General features: G+C 38.7%; 1 protein-coding gene across 5 annotated transcripts; it reads left to right on the top strand.

Moving 5' to 3' along the window:
* Window positions 1–828: 828 nt before the first annotated feature.
* On the top strand, window positions 829–15,773 carry raf1a (Raf-1 proto-oncogene, serine/threonine kinase a). 5 transcript variants are annotated; one of them, XM_085144927.1, is made up of 19 exons: window positions 829–939; window positions 1,048–1,149; window positions 3,949–4,175; window positions 4,351–4,463; window positions 4,568–4,670; window positions 4,764–4,921; window positions 6,736–6,825; window positions 9,634–9,778; window positions 10,230–10,349; window positions 10,527–10,551; window positions 11,796–11,911; window positions 12,040–12,157; window positions 12,288–12,372; window positions 12,531–12,707; window positions 12,790–12,836; window positions 12,965–13,083; window positions 13,398–13,529; window positions 14,314–14,448; window positions 14,546–15,773. In XM_085144927.1, the coding sequence occupies exons 3-19, from the start codon at window positions 3,975–3,977 to the stop codon at window positions 14,678–14,680; spliced, it is 2,019 nt and encodes a 672-aa protein (XP_085001053.1). In that variant the 5' UTR covers window positions 829–939; window positions 1,048–1,149; window positions 3,949–3,974; the 3' UTR covers window positions 14,681–15,773. The 5 variants fall into 5 exon arrangements, with proteins under 5 accessions (XP_085001053.1, XP_085001054.1, XP_085001052.1 ...); XM_085144928.1 differs by lacking the exons at window positions 829–939; window positions 1,048–1,149 and adding an exon at window positions 1,818–2,353 and having other exon boundaries at window positions 4,571–4,670; XM_085144926.1 differs by lacking the exons at window positions 829–939; window positions 1,048–1,149 and adding an exon at window positions 1,819–2,353.
* The last annotated feature ends 3,929 nt before the right edge of the window (window positions 15,774–19,702 follow it).

Below are 19,702 nucleotides of genomic sequence, written 5' to 3'. Positions count from 1 at the left end.
TTAGACATTTATCTTGTTAATCCAGTCAGTTGAAAATGTTTAAATGTGTTTGACGTAAATTGGCAAAGACTGGAGTATTGTTGTCATAATCTCTGACAGAGCAATCAAGCAACACTGGATTTATCTCAAATTATTTTGCGTTATTAGGTCAATTAAGAGAATAGCCCGGTGAATAATAAATATGTTAAAAATGTTACATTACACTAATGTTTTTCCTCTTATTAAGCATATCTGAATTTACTGTTTACAGGCAATCCGTCGTGTTTGTGAGTGCCCAAAGTTAAGAAATGAACATTAACATGTATTTCTGAAAACTTGTAAGGATCTGCGATATGAATGTTATTGTCAATAAACCTGTAACACTGATTATGATAAAGAGTACAAGGGTATGTGTTTCAAGCTGGTGATTTCTCATTTGCACAACCCCAGCTCTTTAAAAACTCCTAATTGCATCACATTTTGAATACAGGATAACTGATAGAGAGACAATCTGTGGGAGCTGCAAGCATCTCAGCTAACTGGTCTGAGTGCTGTGCCAAATCAATAAGTGGGAAATGCATTCATTTCAGTCTTAAGGTGGCTTTGGTTGTTTGCCTTCAGGGTGGCAATTTCTCTCCTTTCTAGTCTTAATTTTGCAGCTCACAATTTTTACTGGCGATCTGGCAAAATATAACCACCTGTAAAGTATATTTCTGCACATATTAAGAGAATTTTAATATATCTCACTGACTGATAAACTGTGCTCCTATTGTATGTGGAGTGGGGTACCTTAAAATGATCCACAATGACAAAACCCTGCCCTCATCTTCACAGAAACAGTATTGGTGTTTCTGTTACTTGTTTGGTTGAATATCTGTCATTTTCAGAAAAGAAGACCTCATTGGAAAGTTACATATGAGAACTGAAAGTAGAGTTTCCTGTTGAACTGGATTATGGATGGTAGATTTTGATTTTGTTGTTTGACTAAAATAATCTGTTAGTGCTATATGAAAACAACAAGAGGATGCTTAATCAACCACTGACTGGAACGTGGTGTTTTATTTTCAGATGGTGTCAACTACAGCTTGCTCAAAAGACCTTATGAACCATCTGTGATTAGGACACCTCAGGGGACCCAGACCTGGAAGCAACAGAGATGGTGAACACATGGTGAGTGTGATAATGTATTATTTTGGGTAGGGTGAAGTGGCGGTGTTAGATGATTTAAAAAAAAACAGCTGGGATGTTTGAAAAGCATATAAAAATCTAATAGAAATAAAACAATGATGCATTTCTGTCCAACACATTATAAGTGAGATTTGTTTTGTTTGTATTGATTACATTTTTTAATAGCTGCAGCCTGCATGGCATACCACAAGACTTCATTGTCCTTTTTGCCACATAAGTATAAGAATTTTAGCATTAAGAGGGGAAAAGGCTATAAAATTATGTCCAGGTCTACAAAATTGCACTGCCCCAAAGTCTCCAGATGATGGTGCCCTTGGAGAGGATTACTCCTTCACACCAAACCGGTAGTGGGCCTTTTCGCTTGCTTTTCAAAAGATACTTTTGCGACTACTTTAAAATAATAATAATAATTTCAATGCATGTTAAATTTTCATGCGCAGTACCATTTGAGGAAAAGAAAAACATGGTTTTGCAAGTATGAGCTCTCCGCACGATAGTATGAGGGTGGCGTAAGCTGCACAATATGGCTACAAAGTATCTTATATGTAATGATATTGCAAATTCAGATGTAATCATACTCACTCTTTTATGAGCACAAAAAAACGACAATACCAGTAAAGTGGGAGGGCTTAGTTTGTGCTATAGTTGCGCAGTGTGTATGATGCTTGCAACTCTTGATATGACTGCAAGGTCCTGTTTCAATCAGTGGCGTCAGGCGGACGCACGACACCAACTTAAACTGCTTCACCTTCTTCTCCCGACCAACGTAAATATTGAGCTGCAAAGCGAAGCAATGCGGACCTACTTTTTGTGGGGGGGGGAGGTTTTAATTTGAAAGTGCTTCGCTGGATTTGAAGAATATCCCTCGTCGTGTCACTTTGAGGGTCCGACGGACAGACGGATTTTTTCGCTTTTACCACGAATTGGAGATTAAAAAAAAAGAAGAGGAAGAAAAAAAGTTTTCTTCTCTTATCTTGGGTGGTTCGAAAAGGAGACCCGCCTATGACCTTACCCTCTTACATTAATGCAACATTTACCGGATACAGGGTTATTTGATACAGTGTCTGGATCTTTACCGACTTGGAATTATTCCTCTTTTCTTTGAATGCGTTGCAAATATGATGATGTCACCGAGGCCACTTTTTCCTGAAGTTATGGCGGAGCACAACTTTTTTAACTTCTCTTGGTGAGCATATACAGGCTACTGGCCCCTAGCATTGCTACTCTTTGACTCATGTTTGAAGTGCTAACTCTTTAGTTAAAACCGCTTCACCACGACTCGTATTACCAAAGAAATGAATCGTTTGAGCAAGAAAAAGTTGAATGGAGGGCGAACGGAGCCGTGCAGTGAAGTTTGACGATATAGTCCGCGTTTGACGGCCTTCAGGCAATTTTATAGTTATAACTGGATCAACCAGGCCTTATAAAACACGTAACTTCTAATAGCTGCTGTAGCAGAACAAAGCACTCACGCACTTCGGTTATAGCCGTACCTTCTTTTGCACGTTTTTATTTATTTGGAAAAAGTTCAAAAGTAAAGTGATCCCCTCAACCTAACACCTACAAATAATGCTAACCTGCTGAGATTGCTCTCACCTACATTTGCGACTTTGGAGACTTGTCACAGGATCTCATGTGGATGCCCCACTGATGTGGGCTTGTGTTGCTTAGACTGACTTGCTATGAAGAACAGATCAAAGCTGATGGGAGTAAAATCTTAATTATTCTAGATTTGGCAAACATGCTTTCTCTTTGGGCTCTTTCCTGGATGGGTGACAGCACTTGTTTTGGACACAGTTGCAGCAGCATGGTGGGGAAGGTGGCCCAGCCACAGTTCTGCAAGTTCCTGCTTTTGTGTACTTCTGAAAAAAACAAAACAAAAACAAACCTGTGTACCTGCTGTGACAGATAACCATTGCTAACAGGGCTTTGTTTAAGTGACACCACAGAAAATTAGGGTATACCTACTAAATGTGATGACCTGTGTAAAGCGCTATAGTTTATATTGAAAACAGCAGGGGGGGGGGGGGGGGGGGGGGGGGGGGTAGTAACCTATTTGTTTGTGGTAGGTACATACACCTTGAGTTGTAAGGACTAAATTTAAGTCCCAGTTAACATGAAAACTACCCTTTTTTATTTGTTTCAATTCATCATGTGTTGAAATAATTGTGAACCTTGTCTGTGAGTAACTGTGACTGACCCCTCTTAGAGATTTTGTTGGTTTTAATATAGTCTATTAAAACTTAATATAATATAGTTTACATTTCTTTTACAAGACTAAATGGCAAGACTACTAAATGATACATTTAAACCAAAATGTGGTTTACTGTAACTCAAATAACCACTAATTAGATGCTATCCGAAAGATTCCTTTAACGTTTCCTGTCACACTTTAAGGCATCCTGCTTAGATACCCTTCATATCAGCATTGGGCCCAATCTTGCTATAATCTAAGAAGTCTGCACTCTTTGAGGTTATATTTAGTAATTGCAGCAAAAAAGTTGTCATTGCATTAACCAGTTGTCTTTGTTGTGGTACCTTTGCATTCTGTGTCACCATTTGATTCAGTTGTAGATGGCATGCATACAAATCAACTGTGCTTGTCTCTATTTTAAAAAAATTTTTTTCAGTACAAGCAGGTTAATATTCAATCCTGTCAGAAAGATAAATGGTCAGGTGCAGCTGATGTCTTTCATGTTCTTTAATTTGCAGGCTTTTAAACCTTTCCACTGTCTTCTTAATCTTTTATTTATTCATCTTGTATATTTTTTTACATTTCAGACTATTGTAAGCACTTGGCTTTACTAATGGCGCACCCTCAGGGAGTATGGAAGAGCCTGAGCAACGGTTTTGGAATGAAGGACTCTCCGTTTGAGGGCCCCTGCCTTTCTCCGACCATAGTCCAGGGCTATCCCTGCCAGCGTCGCTCCTCAGATGACAGCAAGATGCCCGACTCAAAGGCTAGCAGCACTATCCGTGTCTACCTCCCAAACCAGCAACGCACTGTGGTGAGTTGATTTCCATTAAAGGTGACGTACTGGTGCTTCAGAAAATTTCACCATCATAACTGCAAATAGCAACAGTTCAAAAGTATTGTACTGGTATAAAACTACTCGTGGCAATATGGAACATCACAAAAAAATAACTGATTTCTTTTTTGGGGGTATTTTTTTGTCATCTCAGGTAAACGTGCGACCAGGTATGACTCTTTACCACTGCCTGATTAAAGCACTGAGGGTGCGGGGCCTGCAGCCTCAGTGCTGCGCTGTCTTCAGGCTGAATTCAGGACAGGGGAGGTGAGCTCAGGACTGCTGTCGATTTTCAAAGCACGGATAATAAGAATCAGAGCTAAGTGTAGCTGCTTTTCAGATTTCTCATTCCCTTTTTTTACCTCCCTCAGTAGAAAATCACGGATGGATTGGAATACCGATTCCACTTCACTAATTGGGGAAGAGCTGCAGGTGGAGGTTTTAGATCACGTCCCCTTGACGACGCATAATTTTGTGAGTACCCAAAAGCACTCAAAAGTATCCTCAGCTCTCAAGAGAGTGTCACTGTTAAAGAAACAAATAAATATTTATCCCTGTCTGTTTCAGGTTCGCAAAACATATCTGAAACTAGCGTTCTGCGATATTTGCCAGAAGTTCCTTCTGAATGGTTTCCGTTGCCAAACATGTGGCTACAAATTCCATGAGCATTGTAGCACCAAAGTGCCCACAATGTGTGTGGACTGGATCAATATCAGGCAACTCTTGTAAGTATATGAAAGCGTTTAAACAACTTGTCATTATTTTTGTATGTTACATCATAAATAATTTTGGAATTGTAACTATATATGTGTGTGTGTGTGTGTGTGTGTGTATATTAGAGATGGACCGATCCGATATTACGTATCGGTATCGGTCCGATACTGACCCAAATTACTGGATCGGATATCGGAGAGAAATAAAAAATGTAATCCGATCCATTAAATATCAAAAAAGCACCTCACAAAACTTGCGACACGGCGTAACTCGGCTCATAACCGTAGCACGTCGGAGCAGTGTGGTCACGTGATAGAGCGGCTGTGTGTATTTGTAGCCTGCTAGCAAACATTTCATCTCTGAGGAAGTTATCTCAGAGAGAAGTAAAGCAAGTGTGTAAGTTCATCTCTGAATGTTTGTAAAGCATTCCCACGTTAAGCTTAACAACCGATATATGGAGCGACTGCCTCTCTCTCTCTCTCTCTCTTTCTCTCTCTCTTTCCTGCTGCTACTTCAATCGTGAAACAGATCAATGATCAGCTGATCGGCTTTTCTGTCGCGAGTCCGTCTCTCTTCTTAGTTTTTGGCCCACTTTGCACCAGAAAGAGGAAACCAGCGGTTGAACAACAGCAGCACTATTAAGCTTGATAAGCTGTTGTTAGAATTTATTTAATATTACTTTCTACACCAGGATCTTTTTCTACGTAGCTGACGGCTGGTAACTGTGCAGGGGCGGATCTAGCAAAGTTTAGCCAGGGGGGCCGATAGGGCATTAACAGGGAAAAGGGGGCACAAAGACATACTTTTCTTTCTTATTCTCATTTAAAATATCTTGCTTTTAATTATTTAATAATTATCTGAATCTTACACCCAAAGTTTTAATCTGATGTAAAATGTATAGAAGTCCATTACTGTCTATAGTAACTGTAAGTCTAATATACCCTAGTAAGCTGTAGTACTTTTTCCTTTGGGAACCATCTGTGCAGTCTGCAGTTCTGTTGAAGAAAGATGTTGAATCTATTTAATTATTCCTGAAAAATAATTTATTTCTGTGAATTTTATTCACCCTGCATCAAATTAAAGTTGATTACATTGATTAAGCATCATGAGGAAGAGGGTGGTTCCCTATTTTCTTTTGCTGGGAGTTTGCAACCCTATTAGTTAGGTTGCTTAATATTTCTGCTAAGTGCTCTTTAAAATACCAGAATAGGGAGGATGGAGTAGGTTTAACTTTATTAGATTGATCAGTGTTGCTGATCTATGAAATATTTTGGGTGCAGTGTGTTTTTTTTTACATACATGTATAACAGAATAGCTTTAGTGTTGTTGTTGTTTTTCAACTTGAGTATGAACTTATACAAAAAGCAGCAAGATATTAAAAAAACAGTTTTATTGATTAAAAAGCACACTATATCGGATTCATATCGGTATCGGCAGATATCCAAATTTATGATATCGGTATCGGACATAAAAAAGTGGTATCGTGCCATCTCTAGTGTATATATATATATATATATATATATATATATATATTTTATGAGGTAGGATTTAACATGCAGACAGGATAATAAACAAAAAAGGTTTTATTGATGCTACAGTTTTTACATGTAGGCCTAAGCTCATATACACAGTTTTGCATGTTTGTGCTCAGTTACTTGTATTTTGCATGCAGGCTGTGGGTAATCTTTTCGAGATCTTTATCAATGACACTGAATAGATGAGCTATTTCCCCTTACAACCACTGTACTGTGTAGCCGTCAGCTTTTACTTGATTAAACACTGGTGTGTTTGCACGAACTAGTTGGTAACACTTTGTTTCTGTCAGATTGTGTCAAACGCCCGGCGAGAGCAATGCCCCGTCTGTGCCACCACCTTCGTCCCGGCGTATGAGAGAGTCTTTAACACGGTTTCCAAGGTGAGTCTCTGTATAATTTGCACTTTTAGCGTTATTTTAAAATAAAACTCAAATTGTTAATGTATCTACTAGGGGTGCAACGATACACAAAATTCACGGTTCGGTTCGATACTTTGGTGTCATGGTTCGATATTTTTTCAATACAAAAAAATGTTCATGCCTTTTTAATTTGTCATTTATTAAAATTATAAATCTAATATAATAATTAATTATTATGTTATAATTATAATAATAATAATAATTTTAACTCAAAAGTACAGTTTTTAAATTTAATGTTGCTGAAACAAAGTAATAAAAAAATCTCTGATCGAGAAATCACTCATCTTTGGAAAAGAGAGTTTATTACAGAGAAATGGCTCTTTCCAAAATAAAAGCTATACAATAGCTTCTTCTGGGCTATACTCTCAGCAGCATATTAAACATATCAGGTCCCCATAAGGAGAATCATGTGCTAACGGCTGTCTAAATGACTCGGGTAAAGTTTGTAGCATGCGTGCTTGTTGTTTTTGTCTGCTTCCACTTGTCTTTGCACTAGGATGATGTCGGAGTAAATGTGCAGTCATATTCATTGTGTTCCCACTAGTGCTGTCAGCGATAATCTCGTTGAAATGACGTTAACGCCACAACACGGCAAATCTCCGTTAACGAGCTACCGCGGATCGCCCCTTGCGTGGGGCTGGACGGCCAACACCTTAACGAGCTAACTGCGCTAACACACTAGTTTCCACCAATGTAATTGAGCATTGCGTGGCACATCCGACATACTGTTTTACTTTTGTCCATGACGCGCTTACCTTCAGGGTCATACGTCACATGAAAACCAAAATAGTTCCAAACGCCAGATCTGAATGAGGGTGGGGGAGGTTCAATTTGCCATGTTGCAACGAGAGCTTAACTTCTGTCTCTCTAGCTTGCCCTGCGCTCAGTGAATCTGCGTTCGACTACTCCGCCTAGGCTGCACTGTTGAGCGCAGATCCACTGAGCACTCAACACAGACAGCATCGTCAGAAGAAAAGTTGATAAAATAAATAAATTTTTTTGTATTGTTCGATACATATGCGTACTGAACCGAAAGCACTGTATCGAACGGTTCAATATCGATACGAGTATTGTTGCACCCCTAGTATCTACCCTTTTCTGAAAAAGCCTAAAACAACTTCATTTTTAAAAGGCTTCTCTGAAATGTTTTAATATATTTTACACCCTTAAAAACAATGACATGACAATGACAGAACGAAACATTTTTTAAAAAAAAACAGCAGTCGAAACCCTGTGTTGATTTTGGCTGATACCTGCATGTTACCACCTGCAGATCACTTGGATAGTTTCAGTCTATTAGCAGCATGTGTATCATGTCACTAGCATGCATTTGTATCAAAGTGCGTGCCTGTGTGTGTGAGAGAGATAAACAAAATGGGGTTTCAATTATGTAAACGGCTTCCTGGAACTAGCAGAAGAAAGCAGAAACCACAGGGAACCTTTAAGTTCATAAGGTGTAAAGGCTCTGATCATGAATACATATGTGCTGTTTGAAGGTTGGTTTTTTTTTTTGTTTTTTGTTTGTTTGCTTGCTTTTGTCCAGCGTTTGTTTTTGTTTTTTGTTGTTGTTGTTTTCCCTATCAGGCATTGTTTGATGTTGTAGGGAGAGCTAATAGTGCAGGGTGCTACTTGTAACTAGATGAGAAATATAGAAAGAAAGTACTTTAATAATTATTAAGATGTTAATATTGTATGCATGCGTGTTTGGGAGAGGGGTGCTGTTGGATGGCTATACTGTAAAATCACAGTTGGTGTGATGTTCTTATTTCTACCAGAACCATAATCTTAATTACATTAAATCTTGTTTTTGAATGACGTCCTTGGCTTTATGAGGGCTTAACCAGTCCGAGGGCTGAAGGAGCCCGGTGTGAAAAGAATCTGTTGTTTCAGTAGCTCTTAAAATGGCTAAAAAGTGCTCTGAGCTGCCAAATTAGCACTTACAAAGTATCAAGTTGTTCCATGTAGAGCACTCCCCAGTGCTCTTTTGAAACATAGTGGGATATTGCCAAAAAGGGGATTGTGCTCAAAGAGTGCTCTCCATGTTTGTGGGTGTGATATAATATGATCTCTGTTTATATACGTCATTGAGCTGGGGTTCTGCTGTCCCAATTTTAACCAGCAGCTACAATACATTACAGCTGGTTCGGTAACAGTGGGGTGTACCAAGAGGCTTGAATAATTAAAAAAAAGGAAGCTTTCATTCATGCAAAATTGTGATCATAAATTTGTGGATATTTGAACTTGGGTTCAAATGATTTGTTTTGCCTGTAAGTGAACATCTTAAGTGAGTTATGTTTTTAGATGTTAGTGAGCTTTGTTCTCTTCAGCTGAGCCAATGCTGATCTTGGCAAATATCAAGGACAAAATACCTCTGAATTTTAAGTTTGCCAAAAATGGCATGAGAAGATGTCTACAATGCAATTGGCTAACAACTACTTCCCTGTAATGTTTTTTCTTTCTTTTTCTTTTTTAATTTCCCTTTGTTTTGTTGTTGTGGTTACACTATGGTATATTGTATATGACTTTGTTTGTTGGGCATCTGTTGTTGGCAAAAAATGTGAGTTGGGAAAGGGAATGGAAGAAAAATGACAGAAATGAAACCAGAAAGGCTCTAGACTAACTATAACCACACCCAAGCTTGGCCCAAATTTTAAAGAAGTTACAGAATTCAGTTTGTTTCTTTTAAATGTCAGTGGTTTGTGCCATCTGAAGCACTGACATTTAAAACCACCTCATTCTTAATATTTAAAATCTTGTTATCCCTCACAGCTCAGCCTACCGTTATTCCACCCCTCATGCCTTCAACTACGCACCACCCACTGGTGGCGGTCTCTCCCAGAGGCAGCGCTCCACTTCTACACCAAATGTCCACATGGTTAGCACTACCCTGCCTGTAGACAGCAGCGTGATTGAGGTAACTACACACCATATGGGCCCCTTGGGTGCTCCTGTAGGTTCAGGCAGTCACTCCTAAAATATCTTGTGCTTGCAAGTGTTCTTGCCCTCCATTCCAATGATCTTTGAGTTGCTTTTCTTTTTCCTACTTATCTACCTGAGTGTTAACTAAGCCACTGAGAAGGGCTCGGTCTGTTTTTCAGCCCGATAGCATCCTGTTTTAACAAATTTTATTATCTGTGACAATTGACTTCCCCCTGGTTCGTTCTAGCTTCTGCTTTATTGCAGCTGCTGTTCTTGCATAATCAGCTCAATCATTTTGAATGCTTTGTAGATCTTTTCCCCAGTTTCTGTCCAGGTAAAACCTGGAAATCCATTTTGTCTTTGTTCTTTCCTCACTTTCCTTTGCTCTGTCCCTTTGCCTCCTGTCTCTTCACTGGCCTGTTGTATTGTACCCTTCTGGGGAGTAGCTAGACTGCCTGAATACCTCCCCCAGCTCCTGGTGCCATAGATTCTGGCTGAAGAGGAAAGTAGGTATTGTGCACTTCTCCCAGTCTTTTGTTGAGGCCTCACCTGAGAGTCCAGAAAAGGTTAGAAAGCAGAGTGTCTGTGTGCAGTCTCAATGGCATGCCTTGCAAGCAGGCTATCTGCATTCACATCTCTTAGATCTACTGTCAAACCATGAGTGACAGCACAGCACAAGGCCTGGTGTTTGCACAAGCTAACAAAACTTTGCTTGTGGTTTTTTTTTTTCTTTGTCTCTTCAGGATGCAATGCGTGATCATGACTCGGGTAAGTCTGCATTTCATTAGCTTCATGTCATGTACTTTTGTGTCTTCTTCCTCACTTCAGTTTCCTATTTTGTTGTGCAAAACAAAAAGTTCACAAATTATTTTGACTAACTGAATATCTCACGATCTCCTGCTCCCTCTAGTGTTTTGTTGATATGCTCACTGAGCATTAACTACCATCATGCATGAAAAGAGTAGGGATGGGAATTCACAATTTCACAATTCCGATTCCATTTTTGATTCTGTTTAACAATTCGATTCTTTATATCGATTCTCCTATCGATTCTTATTTTTTAAAAAGGAGAACACTAAGGTCGATTAACTTAGAACTTTGTTTTATATCTTCTCTTTGAACAAGATAGAAATTTAGGAGTAGCATAGCCTTACAAACCCAACAGTGAGATATTAAGAGATCCACAGCCTTTGATGGGGTGTCACGGGGTCCCCAGAAAAAAAAAAAGTTTTTTTTCGGGGCATCTGCTGCGGCAAATGGGTGCAAGCCTTTTACCACAAACTTAGTCACTGCTCGCTGACATTCGTCTATCCTGGCCTGAAAGGAGATGCTACCGGTAGACTGCAGCGAGAACTGCCAGCATCTGAGCCAGCCAGACTCTGTCACTCTCATCGTGGTCACCTAAATGCAGCGCACAGTAATGGCAGGTTTTGTAATAAGGCAGATCGCGCTAACATAATATGCAATGTTAGTTGATTATTTACCTGCCGTGTTAACGGGAGAGGACGTGCAAACATTACCGCCGCTGCTGCTGGGTCGAGATTCACGAGTCCAGAGCGGAATTAAAAACACGGCATTCATTTAAAGTTATCGCGTGTTTTGTGAGCTGCTTTTGCATATTCGTAGTGTTTCCTCCCTTTAATGAAATATCTACTTTGCAAGTATTGCAAGTTGCCCTGTTGTCATCCGTTCTCATGAAGTATAACCAAACTTTTGAGTGTTTGTGCCGCTTAGGCGCCGTATTTCCTATTAGGTAAATGACGCTACGCAACGTGGTGACGTCATTCAAGGCGACTGGAATCGATAGGGAAATCGTTTGCAAAAATGGCAAACAATTCCAATTAATTGAAACAGTAGGAACCGGTTCTCAACAAGAACTGGTTTTCGATTCCCATCCCTATAAAAGAGTGAACTTGATGAGATGCCTATATAAAACATAACCTGGATCCATATCATTCACTAAGTCTTCTATGCTTAATTCCTATATACTCTTTTGCTTTGTATTCCTGAAGCGGGGAGTTCACCCAACCAGAGTCCTACAGGCTGGACCCAATCCCAATCCAAAACCCCTGCACCTGCCCAGCGAGAGAGGGCCCCATCCCTCAACACTCAGGACAAAATTAAAATAGTAAGTTTTGGTTTTTTTGGTATCAGACAGTTTGGTGTCATTTCCCCTTCAGAATGAAACCTTATGATAAAAGTGTATTTCTGCTTTGTATGACATCAGTTGCATCTTTTTGATTCCTGTTTACTCAGAGGCCTCGGGATAAGCGTGACTCCAGTTACTACTGGGAGATTGAGGCCAGCGAGGTTTATCTGCACTCCCGCATTGGTTCCGGCTCTTTCGGAACTGTATTCAAAGGAAAATGGCATGGTAGGAATGAGCTGCAGATGCTACACACCATCAAGTGTATCACTTCCTAGAGTTTCCTGACAGAAAAAATAAACAATGAGCAGAGTGAATGCAGAATTGCTGGTCATATGAGTTTTGTGGATTGCTGTAGGTGATGTAGCAGTAAAGATTTTAAAGGTGACAGACCCTACACCAGAGCAGTTCCAGGCATTCAGAAATGAAGTGGCCGTCCTCAGGTGAGAGTGCATAAAAATGTTTTTCTTACCAGCATTAAGATTTTCAGGTGTTTTTAATATTTTATATTTTTGACTTCTTATTGAGTCATCTACATTTCAAATGTTTTTTCTAATCTTTGATATGGTGATTTCCTCTTCCTTTCTGCATCTGGTCACAGGAAAACACGACATGTCAACATCCTGTTGTTCATGGGTTATATGACTAAGGACAACCTGGCCATTGTGACACAGTGGTGTGAGGGTAGCAGCCTCTACAAGCACATACATGTCCTGGAGACAAATTTCAAGATGATCCAGCTCATAGATATTGCCAGGCAGACTGCTCAGGGCATGGAGTAAGTTGTACAGAATCTCTCTTCTTTCTTAAAATCAAATCCACAATAACTGGGATATAATTATTTTTTTCTTCATTTTCAGCTATCTTCATGCAAAGAACATCATTCACCGAGACATGAAGTCAAACAGTATCCTTTCTATTGGTTTTTCAGTGTCTGTTAATGAAAAACAAAAACAAAAAAAAACAACAAAAAACGTATCCACCTGGTGTACAGGATGTGTTTTTCCTCAGTGTAATTCCTTGACTGTAGTGCAGACATTTTCTTGCATGAAGGGCTAACAGTAAAAATTGGCGACTTTGGTCTTGCTACAGTAAAAGCAAGGTGGAGTGGCTCACATCAGGTCGAGCAGCCTTCTGGATCCATTCTTTGGATGGTTAGTAACACCATATGGTGCTGATCCAAAGTTACATTTTTTTAATTATCATCTAATGATGCAATTATCATCATCCTTTTAAAAAAATTTATCATAGATTATATAAAGCATTGAAACAAGCTGGGACTGTCAGTCATTGAGGAATAAGATTATTTTAACTATGTTAAAGTTTGAAAGTTCATCCATAAAAACTTAATTCTGCTGCAGCGGGGGCTATATTAAGGGACTTGATGAGTTGTGATTAGATAATAGCATTAAACCAGCTATTCATCTATTTAAAAAACCTGACTTGGTTTCTTTTTCTATGTTTACAGGCTCCTGAGGTTATCCGGATGGAGGATAATAATCCTTACAGCTTCCAGTCTGATGTCTATTCCTATGGAATTGTTCTCTTTGAGCTCATGACGGGAGAGCTCCCATACTCCCAGATAGGAAATAGAGATCAGGTAAAGATGTTTAAATGTATTACACTAATGGTTTAAGAGTATATCACTGCATCTTTGATGACATTAAAGCACTTAAGTTTCTTTTGTCATACAAATAAAAGTCTCTTGGCTAGAACATTGATTTTGTTTGACATAGTGTTAACTTAAGGGTTCCAGTGCTGTATGCCTGCAATCAGACACATGTCTAAGCTGTAGCTCTCTGCAAACCTAGGCTAGAAGGTGGTGGAAAGACACTGTGTCACTGTCTGAAGGGGGTTGTGGAGCTGGCCCAAGGCCCACTGTGGAACAGAGGCGAGCGCCATGGAGCCACTGGCCTAATTTTAGACCCCGTAACACAACCCTGTATGTGTGTGAGAAAAGGGGAGCATGGGTGTGCATATGTGCATGTTTAGGTGTTTTTGTCCTCTCGTAGACCACGAGTCCCGTCCTGGGTCATATGTGGCGTCTTACTGAATTTACTTCACTGTGTTTGTATTCAGATTCAATTAAAACCTTTGCACAGTGCACCCGTAAATCTTATGATCCACTATTCTTTTCTGTTCTCCTTGATACTGTAGCATGACTTTGAACAGTGCTGATCTGGCAGGCACATAGAGTACATGTCATCCTTTATCTCTGCTGCATCGTGCACTCATGCCATATCTTTATCTGCAAGATGGACTGATCAAGCACTGATCAGTCGTCCACTACAGATGTACTGGCTTTAATCAAATTTTCAGTTCTAAAATACTTTAAAATGTGATTGCTGTTCTACTCGGTCTGCTATTTCTGACTTTCCCGTTAGATTATCTTCATGGTGGGAAGAGGCTATCTATCTCCAGACCTCAGCAAGCTCTATAAGAACTGCCCCAAAGCCATGAAAAGGTTGGTGGCTGACTGCACCAAGAAGTCCAAGGATGAGAGGCCGCTCTTTCCACAGGTGAGCTACTCTCATGGCAGTTGTAGATCATCAAGCTCAAATGTTAGCGTTTTGTTTAACCCTGTTTAAATCTCTCTTTTTTAAAAAAAAATTTTAGATCTTGTCCTCCATTGAGCTTCTCCAGCATGCCCTCCCTAAGATAAACCGCAGTGCCTCAGAGCCGTCCCTGCACAGAGCCACTCACACTGAGGATATTAATGCCTGTACTCTGACCAGAGTGCCTGTTTTTTAGAGGCTCAGACAGCACTACCCTTCCTCCTCGGCTTCCGCTCACCCACCTCCTCTGCCTCATCGACTTATATGAATTAGCTCAAACATTCAGTATTCCCAAATTCTCCGTAAAGATGCTAATGTAGCTCGACAGACACATATCCAGTCATACAAGACATACATACATGCTAATCAGTAAATTGTGTAAGAAAAAGAGGAGAGAGGGAAGTGCATCTGCAACTATGGAAGGGATTGATTAGTGTTGGATTGCATTTGGATGTACACATGAAGAGGATGGCATAAGATACGTCAAGGTGATGTCTTGGTTATCACCATATATATTTTAAATGTATGCCAGGGCTTCATGCTGGCATTGGATTTGGTATAACTTGTAAATAAATGCACGCACACCTACCTAAGACAACCATGAATGGACATTGAAGAAAGCTCAAGACAGATGTTTCTCTCAGTTTGGGCTCTGTGATGTGAAGCCTGTTCTCCTACCAGAATGTTCTGTTCTCTGATGAAAAGGACTTTTTAAGCTTACCTGCCTTAAGAGGAAATGAAGCCTGGATTAAGATCCTGCACAACTTCACCTCCTCCTGTTATCACAAAGCAGTTGGATGTAGTCCATTTAGTTGCACAGTAGTAGTTGATTTATATTTTTATTTTTTTGCGTTGTCTTAAATGATAATGGAGTAGACGTGGGGGGATTTTTGTCTTTGTTTTTGTGTTGTTGTTGACTTCTTTTAATTGTCTTTATTTTTTGGGGTCCTTTTGGATGAATTATAGTCTGTCAGACAGCTGGCATATGTGATGTTGGATACATGCACATTTTTCAAAGCAAATGCAATGGATATGTTTCAGCAGTCTGCACAAAGGTGTCATACCTCTGAGTAAACCGATACCCACACGTCTTTATCACTTCTTACATTGTTAGGTTATGATGAGCTGGACATTAGGCAGTTGTCTTAAATATTTAAAATTCTTTGGAAACTAATTTGTATTTGGTTACCATGTCACTTTCAGGCAGTTAAATGTTTTATTGTGAACTTGGTGAGAAAGTTGTTTATTTGATATTTTAATAAAAATTAAGTTAAATTCCTTTGCCAAAATAGACTATATGGATCGTCTTTGTAACTCATATGGACATGTAGGTAGTTCTGTGAGATTTTGGACTGTAACATATTTTATTGTTTTTTTGCCTCCACGGTGGGTTTTTCAATCACTCATATGTGATAGAAGTATAGACTTCCAGCTTTAATACAGAAAGTTGTATTAGCTGTTGAAGCTGTCCTCTACTTAAGTGAATGGACAGTTGACTGGGGAGCTGTTTCACTTGTTACTTCAATATTCCTTGACAAGTTAAGCTGATAGAAGATTATTTCAAGTTGTATTTATATACTGTTCATTAGAGCACAAAATATGCCAGTGAAAGAGGCCATCATTAAACTGAAAAACCAAAATAAATCACAAAACCTTTGTAGGAATCTGGTACAATCTTTACAAGAAGAAATGCACAGGCCAGTTCAGCAACTTCAAAAGGCCTGAAAAACCACAGACAACAAAGTGATTGCAGAATTTTATATTTTATAAAGAAAGACCACAATATCTAACCAAGTGGAAAATACTCTTGAGGCAGATGTGTCACTTAAGAGATGGCTTCATGAATGTAAATAGAAACTGTTGAAAACAGTTTAAACTAGTTGCTCTGAAGAACTGGAAAGAGAGTTTAAACTTTGCCAGAAAACCTCTAAGAGCCTCCACAGCTCTGGAAAAAAAATCTTTGGCTAGATGAAACTACCAGATTAATTTGTACCAGAATTTTAGGAAAAGAAGTGTGGACGAGAAAAAAATCTACCACATTATCTGTCAAACATGGTGGAAGCAGTCTTCGAGGATGGGCATATAAGGCTGCCAATGAAACTGGTTCATCTGTGTTTATTGATGATGTGTACAGGGTTATACACCCTGCTCAGATTCAGCCAAATGCTGCAATGCAAAGCTAATTGGGGGGAACCTTGCACTGAAAATGGATAAAGACCAAAGCAAACTGTAAAAGAAACTCGAGAGTGTTTCAAGCCTGAGAAATGTTATGTTCTTCAAGGGCCAGAGCAAGGTTTTCAGTTACTGAAGACAAAACAAATGGCAGAGACACAAACAAGCAGCAACAGAAACCAGCTGGAGTGATGCTTATGAGTTCTAGATGTCAGGCAGTCATTGAGTGAATCTTCATGAAGGTTTTAAAAATTCTATGTATATTTGAAATTATATTAGTTTGTCCAGTTACTTTTAAGCCTCTGAAAATGGGGGGTGGGGAGGAAATGTACAAAAAAATTGAAGCCATCCTTCAGCAGTAAATGTAATTTTTGTTAAATCTTTTGAATTCAAGCTGAAAGTCTGCGCTTCAATCACTTCCCAATAGTTTGATTTAAAATTCACTATGGGAGTGTACAGAGGCAAAGTTACAAAAAAAAAAAAGACTTGACCAAAACTGCATATTGATTAAAAATACTTTAAGTCCAGCAATGAAAGCAGGTGATGTAGACATTGTTATTATTGCCTTAGTTCTTGTTCACTAGCACAGCAAAATCCCACACATGTGTAAGAGTTTGTGGCGTGCTGTAATGTTTGCTGTAGCAGTGGCAACGTACTGCAACCTCACAGGGGATACGGTCCAGACACGCCCCCAAGGGATTCCACCATTGGCTGATGACACTGTGCACTGTATAGCCACTGGCAGACTCAGTGGAACAACAATCATTCAGCAAGGGAGGGACATGTGGTGGAAAGAGAGAGGACAGTTATTTTGTTTTAGTGTAAACATCCAATGTGCAGTTCCTGCTGGGCAGGACCACTTAATTGGTTTAGTCCCAAGAGCAAATTTATAGTAAATATAGGGGGGAAATGACCATGCTCTAAATGTGGAAAGTTTTGTTTGTATGTGGCCCTTTGCATTGAAGACAGCAGAAAACAAGAGGGAAGCTCTTTGAGTTCTTCTTTTGTTTTCCTTTAAATGATGTCTTCAGAAAAGCCCAGCACAGGGGGGAAATACAGAATGACGTGATCAAAGGTAGAGCAACACAACAAGAGCAAACTCTTAGGTCAACCACTAGTCATCTATTTTTACAACTGCTATATGTGTTTATCTGTTCTATTTCTGCAACCTGACAAGCCACACAAGCTGGTTAAAATGAAGTCAACAGATCCTAACTGCCCTACTTTCTTGACGTACAATAGCACCATCTACTGGTTTTTCATAGGTGTTGATAGTTGTCAGTAGAGGAAGATGTAATGTCATCAGAAGGTATGTACTTTATCACAAAACATCCCTACTGGACATATATAAATTGCGATATCACGATACACCGCTGCATTAATATTTTTCTGATGTAGCAGGGTGAGATGAGTCTGCAGTAGTTTCCTTTAAAACTGCTACTTTAGACAGTTTAGGTATGTGGGTCCAGGGACCGAAATGTATCTTCTCTTTTTTTCTTGGTCACAAATTTTTTTTAGGTTAAATTTATTTATTTATTTATTTATTTTGGTAGAAATGTCCTCACTCATAGACATCTCAATTAACCGGATAATCTTTTTTGTGAGGGCTCACATGTTAAAAAGGTTGAAAAGAATGTTATTCATTGCCAGTGCACAAAAGAGCATTAAGAAACAAAAATATTGTTTATTTGTGAATAAAATTGGAATTTTGTGCTAAAATTCAAAATCCTATTTTAAGAAAAAAGTTGAAATGTGGAGATTAAATCTGTTGTTTCAAGTCAAACATCTACCACAGATTATACCTTCTATAAAATGCCTTGTGTGCATGAGTTAGTGAAGTTTACTTCAGAATCAGTATTGGTAACAGGAAATATAGGTTTAAACAGACAGAAACTAGAAATACTTTGAGGTAAAATACAGTTAGAATACAAGCATTTGAACTTGTAACGTAATGAACTGCCACTGTAAGTATAAAGAGAGCAACATAATAGCTGGTCTACAAATGTTTTTCCAAAACCTTTTAAGAAAGAATATGAAACCTATTAAATCATCCAAAGCAGAACACCAGAAGCCATCACTGCCCTTTAGACAGAGCTAATGTAAGAAAAAACAAAACAAAACAAAGCCTATTAATAATGCTTTGTGATGAAAACTGTCCATTAAAAAAATTCACGAGGAATCAATCATATGTGGATAAGCCATGGATCACAAAGGGAATAGAGAGTGCATGTATAAAGAACGATGCACTATAATAGGATGTTTTTAAAAGTAGAACTAAGTAAAATACATTAAAATAAATAAATATTTAGTGACTCAGTGAAAGGGAATAATTACAAGATCTTGACACCTTAACTAAAAAAGTAGTGAAAAAGCAAACTATCCTAATTACACTGTAAAAATAATATAGATAATAGAATAATAGAATAATAGAATAGAATATAGAGACTAAAGATCTTAATAGTTAACCAGTCCTTTTTTTGTAATTGTTGGCTATAACATAGCTAATGAGATTGTGGAGTAGAGGAGATAAGATGTGAACTTAGGAAACATTAATTTAAAGAAAAGCAATAGTAAGGACAAATATGAAAAGGGGTGTATATCTATTTGAGGGGTAAACATGTGGAATAACTGTGAGTAAAAGCAAGTAAGACTGTGTAGTTCAGTGTCTACATTTTTAAAAAATGTTTAAAAGTCAGATGGTAACTATTATCATTGTTTATAAAACATTTTATTTTTACATTTTACACCATCTGATAATTGTTCTGAAATTATTCTTTTCTTTGATCTTTGTTTTGGGAGATCTAGTTCAATAAAAAATGTTGCCATCTGAAATATGCTTTAAGTAAAAGGGGAAGGTGTAATAACCTTAAACTCCAGTCTACACCTTATAGCCTCCCCACAAAGACAGGCAGGGCACAAAGAGATGTATTCTTCTCCGCCATTAGACTAATGCAGTTTCACAAACGACCTGAAAACATGTCGTACCAATCTTTGATTTATCTGACGTTGTCTGCCAGACAGCTACTTGCCTTTCAAGGGTTTTACC

The sequence above is a fragment of the Neolamprologus multifasciatus genome, chromosome 20 (genome assembly GCF_963576455.1).
Source record: "Neolamprologus multifasciatus chromosome 20, fNeoMul1.2, whole genome shotgun sequence".
In the NCBI taxonomy this organism is placed as follows: domain Eukaryota; kingdom Metazoa; phylum Chordata; class Actinopteri; order Cichliformes; family Cichlidae; genus Neolamprologus; species Neolamprologus multifasciatus.
This window is presented reverse-complemented; position numbering and strand designations above follow the sequence as displayed.